We start from the raw sequence: 16,549 nt of genomic DNA on the forward strand, positions 1-16,549 counted from the left end.
GCTGGGAAGTGAGGGGTGGTGGCGGACTTGACCTCCATCCTAGATGACTTGTGTGGACCGGGGAGGTGGGGTAGCAGGCGTGGGGCGTTCCAGGCAGAGTGGGCAATGGGAGGACGGCAGGGAACTGCGAAGAGGCCTCAGAAGGGGTCCAGTTATCACATGAGGTGGTGACCCTGGGGTCCTGTGTTGCAGGAGGAGACACTGGTGGACTCTGGGTCTGGGCCCCTGACCACTGGGGCGGGGGACCCAGCCCTGCTGAGCCTCAGTTTCCTCCTCTGACCTGTGACGGCTGTCACCTCCCACGGGGGGCGTGCTCCTGGCAGGGAGGTTCTGCCGAGGGGTGTGCTGTCAGAGACACGGCAGGGGCGAGTCAGGGATGGTTCAGCAAACGGACAGAGTCCAGCACCTGGCGAGGGAGGGCTGTAGGGGTTAGGGCAGGGGTGCAGCCAGCCTGTGCCAGCCTCGCTTGGGGGCGCCCGGGGAACGCCCGCCTCCCCTCCTGCCGGAGACTCCTGTTGGCCAAACCCAAGAGAGGGCCAGAGTGCATGGGGCCTCCCGGCTGAGCAGGGTGAGAAGGGCAGGGGCATCTGGAGGGGCACAGGGAGGGTCCCCGCACGGCGCCAGAGCCGGGCTTTCCCCCGACACTCCTCGCCATCCAGCATGTGCCGGGCCGGGGGGTCGTGCCGCCGTTTTCTCCTCCGGCTGGTTCAGAGGGAGACCTGGTACCTGCGCCACATCCACCTGTTCTCCCACCAAGAGAGGAAGCTTCTCCTGCAGCAGCAGAAGGACATCCTCTCCTTGCAGAGGTCCACGGCTCTCTTGCGTCAGGAGCTTCAGGCCCGGAGCAGGCTGCCTCAGGTGGGTGCTCTCACCTGGCCTGGGGGCTCAGCCTCTGGCCAGGAAACGCTTGTCACCCGGCTGCTTTGTGGGAATGTGCGAGTCCCTTGTAAAAACATCCGTGACCCAGGGTGGAAAGGGACTCTGGAGGGGTCGGGTGGAGGGCGGGACGGGCGGCAAAGTGGGTTTCCTGAACTAGGCGGCCCTGGCCGGGCCCTGGAGGAGGAACCAGACCCCCAGTGGCTGGAAGGTGCTCCAGGCCCGGAGGTGGGGGGCCCGGGGGGAAGGGGGGATGAGGCTGGAGCAGGGGCGGGGCCAGGGCTTTACTCAGCTCCTGGGGGCGGTGGTGGAGGAGGGGCCGAGGCAGGAGAGAGCACGGCCTGGGCTCCTCGGAGAGGCCAGCCCCTTGGGATCCCAGAGCCGTGAGGGCGCCCTGGTTCCCACTCCCCATTCCTGCTGCTGTCGCGGGAAGGAGGCCGTGTGGATGCAGGTCGGGCGCCTGTCCCCAGGCTGAGCATCCCTCCTGTAAGTTAGGGATGCCAACGGTCTCACCTGGCGGGGGGAGGGTGGAGTGGACTGGACTCTGTGACGCAGCTGGGATAGGTTAGCAGTTGCGCTGTTAACCTGCACGGTTGACCACCAGACCAAGGTGCTGCCTGCCCCAGGACAGCCTGCAGGAGGGGGGCCCAGGGCTGCCGGGTTCCACAGCCCCTCTTCTGGTTCCAGCTCAGGGACCTGGGCGTCCTCAGGCAAGGACCCCCCCAGCTCTGGGCCTCATGTCTGCACCTGATGGGGACTGTCAGCAACAGGGTGTGGGGCTCCTGCGAGTCAAAGACCCCCTGTCGCAGCCTGGTGCCCACCCCCGCGAGCGCGCTGTCCACCGTGCTTCCGGCCGCCCTGCCACGCCTGCTGCCTGTGAAGCCTGCCTCCCGCTTTTCCTAAGAGGAGATGGGCCAGCTCGCTCTGTGCTGTTTCTCGTAGAGTTCCAGCCCCGAAGTCAAGGCCACTCGGGAGGAGGGCCCTGGGACAAGCCAGCGGCCGGAGGGGCCCGCCCAGGCCTCCTCGCACCCCCCGCGCACCCCGACACCGCACAGGCCTGGCAGCCCTGGCAGCCACCGCCCCCAGAGGAGCCCCGAGAACCCGCAAGTCCCGCAGTGAGTGGTCAGGGGCAGCCCTGGTCCTGGTGCTCGCCATTAAAAGCCTTTCCTGTGCTGCGTGGCCACTGTGTCACAGCCGCTGGGCCCTGCACACCTGGCCCTGCCAAGGGGAGGAGGGGAGGGGACACTGGGGGCACCGGCGGGGCCCGGCTCTGCTGGCCGGCCCACAGGGCTGTGGGCAGAGGCCAGAGCGGCCCTGGCCCAGTGGGAGGAGCACAGGCAGATTCTGGCACAGTCCCAGCTGTGCCACTGGCCCAGGTGTGTCCTCCCCTCTCTGAGCCCGTTTCCTCATCTGCTGAATGAATGGGGATGGGGGCGCCACCATCCCTGGGCCGCTGTAGGGCACAGGGAGACAGGGCAGATAGGCCGGCCTGGCTGGAGGACAGAGGGTGGTGCATGGGTGGCCACCCAGCTGCTGGGCACCCCCCTTCAGGACTGGCGTGGGCTGCTCTCCCGGCCGGGACAGCTTGGCCTTCTCCCGCAGGCCTGGCCTCGGGGCTACTGGCTCCGGTGTGCAGCAGAAGAGCCTCTCCTGGCAGATGAGAGGGGCCTGGCCCAGGCTCAGTCATCTGGGGCAGGGGCCGGGGGCCCTGGGGTGGGCGGAAGCGGAGCTGCTTTTGCCATCAAGAGCTTCCTGATGACCCCGCACTGGCACCACCTCCTTCCCTTCCATCTTGATTAAAATGGCCCCGGGAGGCCCTTTTTCCTCCTAGCAAGCTTCAAAGTCCTCCAGGGCTGGCCACCTGCCAGACTCTAATCTGAGCACCCCAAAGTGACAAGCTGGGGGTGAGGACGCAGAAGGCAGCCCCCATCCTGGAAAGGGGCTCGTCCCCCAAGAGTGGCCTTCGCAGGGACCCCACCAGCCCTTGGAGGCACCACTGCTGTCCAGCGGCCCCCCTTCCAACTTGGAGCACACGTGCCAGGACAGGGTGCCGTGGGCCTCAGCAAAGGCCAAGAGAAAGGCTTTGGTGGGTCGGGGAGGCCAGGTGCTGAGTCTGGGGTCACGCCTGCACCGACACGCACCTCAGCTTTGCCTCATTGGGAAACCATCCATGGAGATGTTTGCCTGCTTCTGACTTATGAAGGCCAAGGGCCTGGTGCCTCCATGGTGTCCAGCCAATTACTTGGGGCTGGGAGATCAGTGTGTGTCCCCTGTGTGCAGATCAGAGGAGGTGGCAGTTCAGGGGCAGAAGGTCACTTCACCTGTGGCCAGCCAACCCTCCGGCCTGTCCTCTGGGGGTGGGTGGGCCCCGGCCTCCCCGAGGGTGCTCAGGATGCCTCGTGGAAGAAACAAAAGCCCGTTGCCTGGCTGGCCATCGAATGAGCCCTCTGCGATGCAGCGAGGCCCCGGAGGGTTCCAAGGGCTTCGGCATGTGGGCCCCTGCGCGAGGTGCTCCTACAGGGACGTCCCTCGGGCCACACGGGCCTCCAGGTGTCCCCTGATGAGTGCCTGCCTTTCTGAGCACGAGACTCAGGCAGGCGTCCAGGAAGTTAATGTTGATTCAAGCATAAAGATGATTTCCTGTGGGAAGGAACTGGGGAGAGGCTGAGCTGAGAGGACAAGGCGAGACCTCTGGGTGCAGGCCCTCAGGGACGGGGGCCTCAGTAGGCTGGGCAGGGTGGCTCTGGGACTGGCTCAGTGTAAGGACCAGGGCACCTGACCTTCACGGGCTGAAGGACAGGCCACCGCAGCACCGACCTCTACCCACAGCAGCCGTCCCACAAGCCGCTGATGGGCTCTGAGGGGTCCCAGCAGCCAGCTCACCCCTCATCCGGAGCAGCCCTGCAGAAGCACAGGCGCCAGGGCACAGACTCGGACAGTGGCCGGCCCTGGTATCCTGTCTGCCAGTTCCCTGAGTGTTGTCTGCGGCCACAGTGGGGGCCCGTGCCCCGCCTTCCTCAGGATGAGCAGAAAGCTGGATAGTGTGTGTGTTGGTTCTAATGTGAGAACACATCTGAGCTTGTGCTCCAGGGAATTCACTAGAAACCAATGCAGTATCTCCTCAACATACTTGTCCTGATGGGGGGTCTCTCATTTCAGTATTTTCAATATTTTTGACCTGGATTGTATCGTCTGTGCATTTGGAAAAGTGGCTTTTCAATGAGCCCAACAATCAGTTCTTTTATAACTTCTGATGTGGTTAGGATTTCTTGAGATGGGGCTCACTTATACTGTGCTTGGATCTCTTGAAAGTTACTTCCAATGTCCTACAGCAATCTCTCTGCCTGTCTGTCATCTACATCAACGATCACTCATCTATCATCTATTTAGTTATCTATCATCTATCATTTATATCATCTCTCAGTCGTCTACCTATATCAACTATATCTATCGTCCATCCATCCTCCATCTACAATTCTCAAGTTGGAAAATACCTGCTTGACGGGGAATCAAGCAAACGGTGTGTTGGCTTAAAATGTCCTGCTGCTTATCCAGCTTTAGGAGAGGGACTCATTCACTTAACTACATTTATGGACCCTGGGGAGACCCAGACTTTCATACGCTTGTAGTTTTGAGTGGGCAGCATCTCCAAAGCTGGTCTGGCAAAGCTCCCAGGGGCTGCCTCTCAGACCCCATAGAATACTGCAGGGTCCCTGTGTGAAGGCAGGAGCCCCCTACAGCCCTTCACCAGGCTCCAGCCTCTGGGGCCGACTCTCAGGTCTGGGTGGACCAGCTCACCAGCCCAGCCTCCGTCACACCTCCAACTCGCCGAGAACAGGGTCATGGTCCCGGGAAGCACCAGCTACGAGAGTTCATGCTGATTTCCCCCCCGATATTCCCAAGCCCACCTTAGAGCACAGAAGAAGTTTGGGTCCATGGGGGAAAATGTGTGTTCATTCTCCAAGTACACAATTTCAAAAGAAATTTTGAACTACAGCTTTCCTATTGATTTCCTATTAGTTTTCTGACAAATTATTCTGTAATTTTTTATTTTTTTCTATTTATTGCTGACCCTTTTGGCTTTACGAGGCCGTGTGAGACAAATTACGTTATTTTACGCACACACGTCTGGCATGGTCATAAATCTCCCACATCGAAACCCTGCACATTTGCCTCAAATTCGATAGTCTCAGGTCTGGTCGCTATGGGCTGGGGCTGACGGCTCTGTGTGATGTGTGGCCACGCCTGCAGCTGGACAGAGGGCCTCCCGGGGTGCCCAGCAGGCTGTTGTGCCCCTGGAGTCATTTTTCAGCCCGTGGCCCCTCACCCTTGAAGGGAGTCTGGTCAAGGGGGACTCATGAAAACCCTGGCCTCGCCTTCCTGTGACAGCTGGATCCAGGGAGCACGGGGCTGTAAAATGACCGGCCGGAGGAGGAAGTACGTCCACCGAAGGTGTTGGATGCATTTAATCTCAGCCGACGTCATGTGTGCAGAGCTGAGGGCTGTGGCACTCAGATGTATTGACCTGGGGCAAGACTTCAATTTCAAGATTACTCCCTCCAAGGTCTCACCTTGGCTCCAATCCCTGTAACCTCTTGGGCCAATAAATCTTGATACCAGCCTCCAGAGAAGTCATTATCTTTCATAGGAAATGATTATTTCTCCGTTAAACCCCTCATGGAATTTTCCTGGGCTCTGTCTCCTTCAGCTCCCCCACTCAGCTGTTCCCTCCTGCATAAAATGCCCAAAACTCACCTCCAGCGCTTTAAACCCCAAATCATCAGACGAGCTTTACGAGTCCTTTTGGTGCTTTGCCCTGCGCAGCCATAACAGCCTCTCTATAACATACAGATGAATGCCACGGGAGTGGTTGGGGGTGACGGCCGCACACCTGCAGCAACACGCCGCATCCTTTGGGATGGTGCCTTCCTATGCCCGGGGTGTCTGGCTCCCACCGGGCAGGAGGCAAGCACACTGGCCTTCCAGAGGGAGCTGGGGCCCCGGGGTCAGGTTGGCCTGCAGCTGGGGGACAAGGCTGTCGGTCGAGCGCTCAACAAGCAGTCAGGGAGTCCCATCCCACACCCGCTGGCTTCCCTTCAGCAGCGAGGTCCCAGAGGGGCTGCAAGTCCCACATTTGTCCCCCGTCCCTTGTCTTATCCACCCACCCTATGCCAGCCATCAAATGCCAAGCTGCTCCTCTGCATTTGTCCCCCAACCATTGTCCCCTTTGCCCCAAGCAAAGTCTCCTCCCTGACACCCCGTGAGCACAGCTGGGAGCAAGAGTGGTGTTTGCAAAACTTGACTGCAGGCTGAGGGGAAAGGGCAGAATCTCACACACACACACACACACACACACACGGACACCCTGCACCCCTGGCCCTCCCTCGGGAGCTCCCTGCGCCCCACCCCTGCCTGCTGCTCACCTGGAGGGGCCTTTCCAGCAGCCGTGTCCATCCAGGTGGTCACGTGGGCATTTAATTATGCTATAGGAGCCACGTCCTAAGTCCTGCTCTACTTCCTGGGGGGGTGGCAGGGACACCCGCCCCCATGCCTCCATGACTACCGTCACTGCCCTCTTTACCGTGTCATTGTGAGGACACAGAGGAGAGCCTGTCCCCGCCAGGCTCCATCCCCGGCACGTGGCAAGCACTCAGGAATAATCCTCCTTGTAAGTCTTCCGGAGAACGGCTGGTGTCTGGCTGGTGTCCTTAACCAGCTGAGCCCGACACCAAACGCCGGCTGAAGGGGTGTGGAAGGCGGCGCCCGCTCTGGAGCCGGGGCTGCAGGTGGAGTTTGTCTGCCCACTTCTTCCCTCACCCTCGTGCAGAACTTCCCCCATCTTGGGGGGCGCTCAGAGAAGGGACAGCTGGCCCTGCCCTCCAGGGCTCACGTCCATTCAGCCGGACACTAGCTGGCGTGACCAGGATGATGACCAGGGAGGAGACTCAGGGCTGGGAAGGGGGTTCTGCCTCTGTCACCGGCGTCAGAACGGGCTGGCCCCCCAGGTGTTGGGGGCACCCGGGGTTGAGAGTCCCTCTGCCACCTACGTTCCACGCATCCTTAACCACGGCACTCGGCTCTCCGAGCCTCAGTTTTCCCCTCTGTAAAACAGGAATGCCAACATCGCATTTCATCAGCTCTAAGATGCAAACCTTGCCGACATTTCAGTCCCTTTGAACTCAGAGTGCGCCTCACAAATCCGAGAATTATCTGTGATACGTGCCGCCCCACTAGCAGCACATACAATTGCTGGGCTGGGTCTCAGTGCCCCGAAGTGCACGTGGCTCTCCAGCAGGGAGGAGGAGCAGACCTGAGGAGGGTGCCGAGGAGGGGGCGCCGGGCTTCAGCAGGGAAGCAGGGCCTGGCTAATCCTCGAAAGTTTTTACCCTTCTCAGACACAACCCCACCCCCTTGGTTGACTGTTTCTGCATTTGGCTGCATTGTACAATCAATGCATGCTGTTCCTAAGAACTTGTCATTAAATCAATCGTGTGTTCTAGGGCCAGAGGCCCTTTGGATTTGAGAAACTGGCGTCGCTTTTACAGTGCAGCCTCCCAGCACTGCGCTAAAGCAGCACATAGGCCCACTGGCTGCCCCAGAGAGCAGGGGTCCCAGAGACCTCCCCTCCAACCCCCTCAGTGTCTGGATGGGAACACAAGGCCTAAAGAAAGAGCTGTGAGGGACAGTGGGACTTGAACCTGGGGAGGGAAGGGGCACGGTCCTTCCAAGTGGCCTTGAGTGTCTCCTAAGGCCTGAATTTTGTTCCCCCCAGAATTCCTATGTTGAAGCCCTAAGCCCCAATGGGATGGTGTGAAGAGGTACCTTTGGGAGGTGATCAGGGTTTGATGAGGTCATGAGGGTGAGGCCCCCACGATGGGGTTAGTGACCTTACGAGAAGAGCCCAGAAAGCCCCTTCTCCTCTGTCCACACACAGCACAGAGGAAGGGCCAGGTGAGCACAGGCGAGAAGCGGCTGGCCGTCTGCCAGCCAGGAAGTGAGTCCTCACCAGAAACTGACAATGCCTGCACCCTGATCTCGGACGTCCAGCCCGTGAGAAATAAATAAATGTCTTTTGTTTAAGCTGCCCGGTCTGCAGCATTCTGTTACGGCAGCCTGAGCAGATCAAGACAGTGTGCAAAAGCTAAGACCCTCGAGCTTCCCTGGTGGCGCAGTGGTTAAGAATCCGCCTGCCAATGCAGGAGACACAGGTTCGAGCCCTGGTCCGGGAAGATCCCTCATGCCGTGGAGCAACTAAGCCTGTGAGCCACAACTACTGAGCCTGTGCTCTAGAGCGCGTGAGCCACAACTACTGAGTCCACGTGCCACAACTACAAAGGCTGCGTGCTCCACAGCAAGAGAAGGCACGACGAGAAGCCCGCGCTCCGCAGTGAAGAGTAGCCCCCGCTCACCACAACTAGAGAAAGTCTGCACACAGCAACGAAGACCCAACGCAGCCAAAAATAAAAACAAACAAATAAATTTAAAAAAAAGCTAAGCCCCTCCTAGAAGAGTGAAGCAGGTGTACAGGTGAGACCTAGACTCCTTCCCGACAGCCTGGCCTTGACCATCTTTGCCAACTGCATGACCAGATCCTGGTCTGTTTGCTCAGCAGTCACCATAGGACTTCGTGGCCATCCCTCCCAGCCTGAAGGGGGGGGTGATGAGCCAACCCCCCAGACCAAATCCACTCGCCGCTCCGTCTTGATCTCCACACGTTCTTCTGCCTTCTCTCCCCCCCCCACCCCGCCACTGCTCCTCTTGTTCCCTCCTCTGCTCAGCCCTGCAGCCGCAGGCCCAGGGCTCAGCATGTGGCCAGCCCTCTCGCTTCCTCCTGTGGGGACCTCAACCAGCCCCGACTTACCATCTGAGCCCCAGCCTCACGCAGCCAACTAGGAGCCCGACACCAACCGCAGATGTTGAAAAGGTCTCTGGAATTCAACAGGGCCAGGCCAACTTTGATCTCCACTCTCACCTCTGCACTGCTCTCCCATCCCCTCCCCTGCAGTCTTTCATCTCAGCCGAGGGCAGCTTCATTCTTCCAGCTGCTCCGGCCAAAGCCCGGCAGGCAAATGTGACCTCTTTGTCGCATACCCTGGATTTAACCCACCATGTGTCCTACCTTCATACATACCCGAAGTCTAACCCTTCTCACCAGCACCACCGCCCGCCCCTTGCCTGAGCCCTTCTGTGTCTTGGAGGGCGGCGATGGCCCCTCAAGGTTCTCCAGCGTCTTCTCTTCCCCTGGTTTGCTGTCCTTCCAACACGCTCGCCCCTTCTGCCTCAGGGCCTTTGCACATGCAGTTCCTCTGCCTGGGCTGCTTGCCTCTCCTCACCTCCTTCACCCACTCTCTCCTTCTCAGAGAGGACTTCCTGACCCAGTGTGTGCAACAGCCCCCTCCTCCCGCCCTGCTTTACTGATTACTGATTTTTATAGCACTTAACTTCACCTTACTTGTTTATTTGTTTTGGGTCTCTCTCCTGGAACGCAGACCCAGGGGCACTTGGGCTTGGCTTTGTCTCCAGGGCTTGGTGTGGAGCAGAAGCCCAGCAAATGCTAGTGAAGGAAGGCAGGAAGAATGAGTGGGGAGGGGGCGGAAGTGCCTCGTCTGGGGGCCCTTTGGTTTGGATCATCTTATCCAGGGTTTTCTGACCTTTGTCTGAAGCAAAAACAACAAAGCTCTTTTCAGACAAACCTCACAATGTAAAGGGCAGAGAGAGGATTGCATTGCTATAAATGTAGTTTGTGTTCAGATCATACCATTTACATATTTAACAATCACGCATAAGAATGAGGTGGCCTGGAATGTGAGAATTTGACCTTCCAGGCCAAGGGATGACGGATGCTGACTCACGTCCGCTCTGTTGTCCACTTCCTTTCTTTTCTGTTTTGGTCACACAGTTCAGAGAAAATCTTGATATGCATAAAACAATTAGGAATAGCAATTGAAAAAACAGGTCTGCTGTTAGATTGAGCAAACAAGCCATAGGAATCTTTACTTCCTAGGTGCACGGAGAACTCACCCCTGAACGTTCTAAAACTTACCTCTGTAACACATCTGAGTTTGTGCGGGTGTTTTGTTACATTTTATGAGTTAAAATACCATATTAAAAAGTCAAGGTCAGCGTTGCAGACCCTCTGAAGCCGCAGGTAGGGTTGCCGGAGAAAACACAGGACGCGCAGTAAAATGTGAATTTCACTTAAACAGCGGATCGTTTTGAAGTCTAAGTATGTCCCATTAAATTTGCATTTCAGGTATGATACATACTTAGACTTCAAAACAACTCTCGAAAAAAACCCCAAAAACAAAAAAACGGCTCTCCGTTTATTTGAAATTCACATTTAACTGAGCGTCCAGTACCTTCACTTGCTAAATCTGGCGACCCCATCCCAGTTTGGGGTGGGGAGTGGGGTGTGTCTGCGGAGGCGGTGAGAGTAAGGGCGGGGCATGGAGGGGCGGAGCCTGACACGAGGGGGCGGGGTCCGAAGGCGCGGCCAGGCGGTTGGGGAGGGGCCATGAGCTCAGGGGCGGGGGCAGGAGGCGTGACCAGGAGGTTGGAGGAGGGGCGAGTCGGTGCCTGGCGCTCAGGGTACGGGACTGAGGGGCGCCTGGGAGCCGGGGCCGGGCGTGGGCGGAGCTGGGGGCGGGGCCTGGTCTCCGGCGGTGGGGGCGGGGCCGGGCGCTGGAGGAGGGGCCGGGCGCGCGCGGCGCACTTGACGGCGGTTGCCGGTGTGAAAGGTCAGGCGTGGCGCGGCGCTCCCAACATGGCGGCGGCCGGGACGTCGGTGTTGGCGGCGCGCAGCCCGGGAGCCCCGGCGGGAATGGAGGCCCGAGTCCGGCGCCCGCCCCCGGCGCGGCCCTCGCGGCTGCCCCCGCTGCTCGTGCTGCTGGCGGCGGCGGCGGGGCCGGGCGCGGGCGGCGCGGCGCGGCTGTACCGCGCGGGCGAGGACGCCGTGTGGGTGCTGGACAGCGGCAGCGTGCGCGGGGCCACGGCCAACAGCTCCGCCGCGTGGCTCGTGCAGTTCTACTCCTCGTGGTGCGGCCACTGCATCGGCTACGCGCCCACCTGGCGGGCCCTGGCCGGGGACGTGCGAGGTGAGGCGCGCCCCCGCGTGGGACTCGACCCCGGCCGCTCGGCCTGGCACCTGCGACCCCCGGATTCTCCCCTCCGGGTCGCGGCAGCCTCTCAGGCCCCTTTCCCGTTGCCCTACGGGGGCACCTCGCATAGGCCGCCGCTGGCCTGCACCCCGGGGTGTATCCCCCATCTGACCGGTGAGATCCTGGGAAGTCAGCCGTGTCAAGTCAGAATGACAAGAACCCTTCTCCTCCAGCCCTCACTCCACAGCTGGGGACAGGGAGGCCTCCCCATTATCGCCTAGCTCTCCAGACCCCTAGTTTTGAGTCCCTAAGACCTTCAGTAACGCCCCAGGCCTTCTTCCTAGCTGTGTCCCGACGTGCATCCCAGCCTCGGTAATTCCACTCCAGTCCTTAGACTCCTCATTCTTTGAGGATCCCCATTCCTTTTCCAGGCCGCTTTCCCTGTGAGTCCTTCTTCATCCTCTTTAGGTTTGGTTAGCTGAGCATATGGTGGATACTCAGAGTGTCCACAACATAGATGTCCAACTACGCTGGAGACTTCTCTGTAGAAGCAGAAAAAGACCTTCAAAGCATTTCATTGGTTGGTTCCTTGTTCATGGACATGCAGCCTTGGATAAATCTGTCACCCACCAAACTTCTGGTTATGTTCCCACAGTTTATCGATGTTTGGCACCTTTGTCATGTTGCACATCGCTACTCAGTCGCCGAGCTGTCGGCTGTAAACGGCAGAGTTGTAGCCAGTCAGGCGTTGTGCTGCGGCCTCCCTGCAGGCTGGCCGCGCTGCAGAACGGAACGCGAAGTGCTCTGCAGTGGGAGCTGGTCTCCAGCAAGACCGAGGTTTGGCAGGGCTCTGGCTGAGGTTGAGCTGACCTCTAATTATGTATTTCAGTGGGCAAGAGAGTACCAAATTGCTGGGTTCTCTTCCTGCACTTTAGTTTTACATCCAACCCTGTTGTGATTTTTTTCATATCTAGACAGACTCGTAAGGAAACTTTAAAAAAGTCTGAATAGGGCTTTTGTGCACGATTGTAAATGATTATTTTTAGATGCATCTCCTTTTGCCTTAGGGTGTTGGGGCCTGTTGATTCTAGAGGGTCTGTTCTTTGATCTAATGTTTTCTTGAGTCCCTAGTGTTTGGCAATGGTCAGAACTGAAATCAGAGGCTATGAAACGGACATTTTACTCCTTAGTAGGTTATTTTTTTTTAAGCCTTTGCTTTGACGCCAAACAGAGGACTTTGCAATTCTCTTTTGTCATTGGGCGGCAGAAACACAGGTCAATTAAAATGTGGGTAGCTCTGGCAAGACGTTTGTCACCTATTCTGTGCATATTTTGATTTTTTCAGTTTAGTGTCTGAGATATAAATGTTGTAAACCAGCTTTGAGTGTCGCAAACTATTTCATGATTGTAAACCAGCTTTGAGTGTCGCAAACTATTTCATAGTTGAACCAGCGTGTAAAGAGCCTTGAAAATTGTCCCTGGAACTCAGAAGGAAAGTTATTTTTGGAACTGAAACGAGTAAAACCCATACCTAATGGTGCGATTAACTTAACGGTTAGCTAAATAAGGTTATCTTAAATGAGTTGGACATCCTACAAGTCAAAGCAGGAAGAGCAGGCCTGAGACAGAAGGACATGTGGCTGAATGAAAGACGGCAGGCTCGAAAGACAGGGCGGGCAGGGGCAGGGTGAGGGGAGCGGCGGCCGGGGGGTCCTGAGAGCCAAACTGCCCGGGGGGCTCCCGAGCACCAGCTCTAACTGGAGGCAGAGCCTTGGCACTTAGGGTCCCCAGAGAGAGCTCACCTGGGGACTTTGCCGGCCCAGCCCAGGCCTGCTGGATCAGAAGCTCTGGGCGTGAGGCCTGGCGTCCTGTCAGCACAAGCCCCGGAGGTGGAGCATTTCTGTGCTCAGGGACACTAACTCTGCAGGACAACTGCAGGAATGGGCCTGTGGGCAAAGGGGGCGGAAGCGTGGCTTACGAAATACCCCCTCGTGGCTGTCCACACACGAGAACTCCCCAGTAAAGGAACCCGTTACTTGGCCCTGGGGTCCCACGTGACTGGCCACAGGGCCCTTCCGGTGCCTCGTTTCCCGAAGTCCCCGTGGAACTCGTTGGGAAGAACTGCCCTCACCCTCACTGAGGAGGCTGGCGCAGCCCCTCTGCCCAGCGCCACCTTCTGGCCGCGGGCCATCACACAGGGGAGGGGGCGCCCAGCGCCCACAGGGTCCAGTCTGAGCGCGGTTGTCACTCCCGCTGTCACTGCTTTGGGCCGGCTCCGTCACTGGTGAACTGGAGTGTCCAGTGAGTCCCCGGGGCACGCAGACCTTGGACTAGGCCCGTCGGGTGCCTCTTCCCACCCTTCTTGAAATGCAGTGTCCAGCCAGCTTGTCCCATCTGCCCCCCACCCCAGTCTCGACAGCAGTGTGGCTTCTAGAAGGTGGGTGGTTACAGTACAGCCTCTCCTCCCTGGCCTGAGATTGCCTGGGGGGGGGGGGCGGTCACTGAGCTAGAGGAGCACCTGCTTCCCCTGCTGTCCCCCTACGAGCACCTCCTCAGTGGCCTCTTCCACTTGCTCAGAGCGGGTAGAGGTCTGCAGAAGGCGGGACTCCTCCGCTCCGCAGGGCCTCTCTGTGCACAGCTTAGGGACACCTTTGTTTTCCTAAAAGATTTGGATTGAACTTTAGCTCTTCACTGATATTTTCAAGATTTTAAAAATAATTGTTTTTCCTTCTAAGAAGATGGCTTAACAAACAGAAGATTTACTGTTGGGTGCCAACTGTCCTCCCAGCGTTTATGTAGATCTGGCTCAGGCCTGTCACTTCTAAGTCCTTCGCAAAACAAAACCTTGCTGTGTCCCTGAAAATCCTTTTGTGAGCTCAGTTGGTGATGCCACGTCCTTTTGAGGTGGGAGCTGAGACACCTGTGGGGGGCGGGCAGCCCGCCACCACCGAGACGGAGCCGCGGAGTCTTTGTCAAGGCGAGGAGCGTCCCCGCCAGCATCACTGGGTCCTGCTGTCTGTCCCGGCCCATCTCTCCTCTGCTCTGTCTGTGGGGAAGAGCACCAGGGAAGCGGGGGCAGGCTTTCTGTCATTGGCCCCAGAATTCTTGATGAGAGACTCAGGGCGCGCCTCGGAGCTGGCAGGCAGGCACCCGCCGCACACCCCTTCTCCTCCTGTCACCCACGTGTGGTCACACGGTTGAGTGGCAGGCCGGGGGCACCAGAGCCCCGACGGCTCACTCCTGGCATCTGCGGGGACAGCCGGGCCCCTTCTTGCTGCCGGGGCTTGGTCTCCCCTCCCGGTGAGCTCTTCATCACCAGCGGTCTCCTGGTCAGCATGGCGGCAAGCTTCGTGGACGTGAACTAGACCACCTGGTGTTCCCCCCCCGGGTCATTACCTGTGCACCGCAGAAGGAGGCGGGGCTGAGGGAGGAGGGGGTGCTGATGGAAGGGGAGCTCACCTGGACCCCAGAGAGGTGGGTGGGCAGGGGCGCCCCCCTCCCTCCCCCGTTACGGGCCCAGCAAAGCTTGTCGTGGGCTCCCGCCACCAAGACTTGTCTGCAAGACCCAGACTTCATTGCGACCAGGTCCAGAGGGACACCGCCGCTGTGTGAAGCCCGTGACATTGAGTGAAGGAGCCCTGGTGGTAAATGCCGCCGGCCCTGCCTGGGCTTTACGGGCGAGTCAGGGACCTTACCCGTCTTGGGAGCTTTTCCTGCCTCGCGAAGCACAGCCTCCAGCCAGCAGGAGCCCGTCCGCATCCAGTGGGCTCACTGCAAAGCCCGTGGGACCACGTACAGTGTCGGCTTAACCACACCGGGCGAACTCGTGGGATGAAAGGACGCTTGAGACCCAGTCCCGGCCGTCTGCCACGTGGCGAGGCTGAAGCAGGGCGCCCAACTCCAGGCTGCTCTGGGGGGCTCGTGTATAACGCGTGCTCCTTAGCATGAGGCTTAGTTGCTGCCTAGGCATGTGTGTCCTGATCTGCAGCTTGCACTGGGTGCTTATCTAAAAAGCCCTTTGCTCGTCCAGGAAGGGGCCTATGCAGGGACCAGAACGTCCTCCAGCAGCTGGAATGTGGGATCAGAAACCCCAGCGTCCCCCTGACTTCCCGAGGATGAGGAGGAAGAGGAGGCCGTAATGGAGCTGGGCCTTAAGCACTACACTCGGTCGCATCCTTTTAAGCCTCGGAGGTGAATTAATCTGTACTGTAATCATTTTCTAGAACCAGTTGTTGCTTGACCATAAATCAGACTTTTATAGATGTTTTATTAGAACTTGACAAGTAATGGTGAAAAGTTTAATCCTGTTAGGTTAAGTAATGTGGTTACTTGACAAGGAAACTTGAAATAAATTTTAGTCTACTGTGTATAGAAGCTTAATTGTTTCACAAGTATTTTTTAAGCCTGTGGTACTAAAAACAGACGGGCCCATGAGTGGGAGTGGGGAACGGGCGCGGGCCTCACCGCTGCTCCCTGTGGAGGCTCTGGCGGCCTCCCTGCCTTGCAGCTGGCGCGCTTCATCCCCATGTCTGGTTGTGGGTGGCTGATGCTGTCTTGTCCTGAAAGCAGGCAATTTACATTCGGTTTAGAGCGCTTCTCTCCTTTGTGTGGTGGGGTCCCAACAGGTGGGAGAGGCAGGAGGAGGGGAGGGTACCAGCTGAATGGGCGAAGACCCCGAAGCTCAACCTCTGAAGTGGTTTGCATTTTATTTGATAAAATAGACTGTCTCCCTTTTGTGTGGCGTGAATGCCGTCCATCTGCTGGGATACTTGCAGTGGCTGCTGGCGCCTCTATAACCGAAATTCTCCCTCATCTGCCTCCTTCCGGGCCTTCCCGCGGCTCTTTTCAAAGGTGGACAAAGGCCGCGTGAGGTGTGGGCAGGCCCCGCCCCAGGCTGCCGCCTCGACGGGGCACGCCGTCTGGAGTGGAGCCCCGGCCGCCCTCGGGCCGGGCAGGGGGCTGTCCTCTGCCCACCAGCGTGTGCCCTGCCAGAGCAGCGTCAGACTTCGGCTGTGCGTTAATCCAAGTGGTTCCCTCTCCCGTGGACCCCGTCCTTGGGGGGAGGTGCGGACAGCGAACAGAAAGCGGGCAGCATGGGCAGGGGGTTGGAGGGGTAAGTCCTGGGAAGGGGAGTGGGGCGGTGGGAGCGGCGCAGGGCAGGGCCGCTGAGCGAGGGGCCCGCCACGTGGGGGCACGGCAGGGTCGGGGCGCGCCCAGAGGGTCCAGCTCCGAAAGGGGCCGGGGGAGCCGTGCTCTCCCTCCTCCTGGCCAGCAGAGGAGGAGCAGCTTTCAGCCGGGGCCGCACGACCTGCTTCCTCTGGAGGATCCCTGGCTGCTCCCTGGAGGACTGAGGGCAAGAGCCCCACTGGCCGGCGGGAGTGCTGCAGGGGAGGGAGGTGCCCCACCCCGCGCCAGCTTGCTTCGTGAGGGGCTGACGGGCTTGGGGGGGTGGGTTGTGGAGGGTAGTAGCGCTTGTCCTCCAGAGCGTTCAGGTGTTTGGGAGGTAGCGTCCAGTTTGTGAACGGGAGGAAGGACGGCCTTCCAGGTGGAATGCACTCTGGGGTAGATGGGGTTTG

At 58.9% G+C, this 16,549-nt stretch overlaps 1 protein-coding gene and 1 long non-coding RNA gene across 2 annotated transcripts in view; one reads left to right on the top strand and one right to left on the bottom strand.

Annotated features, from left to right (window-relative positions):
- Positions 1-4,940: 4,940 nt before the first annotated feature.
- On the bottom strand, positions 4,941-9,404 carry LOC309813291. The gene is made up of 4 exons (XR_014295476.1): positions 9,329-9,404; positions 6,300-6,977; positions 5,632-5,767; positions 4,941-5,401 (listed from the first exon to the last, which is right to left on the bottom strand). It is a non-coding gene; the product is annotated as an uncharacterized lncRNA (long non-coding RNA).
- Positions 9,405-10,602: 1,198 nt separating this feature from the next.
- Positions 10,603-16,549, top strand: part of QSOX2 (quiescin sulfhydryl oxidase 2) — a 28,700-nt gene continuing 22,753 nt past the window's right edge. The window contains exon 1 of the mRNA XM_082617245.1: positions 10,603-10,970. Within this exon, the coding sequence (XP_082473371.1) occupies positions 10,640-10,970 (331 nt within the window). The 5' untranslated portion in view covers positions 10,603-10,639. The remainder of the gene's footprint in view (positions 10,971-16,549) is intronic.

Source organism: Mesoplodon mirus (genome assembly GCF_964341445.2).
Source record: "Mesoplodon mirus genome assembly, chromosome: 1".
NCBI classification, from domain to species: Eukaryota; Metazoa; Chordata; class Mammalia; order Artiodactyla; family Ziphiidae; genus Mesoplodon; species Mesoplodon mirus.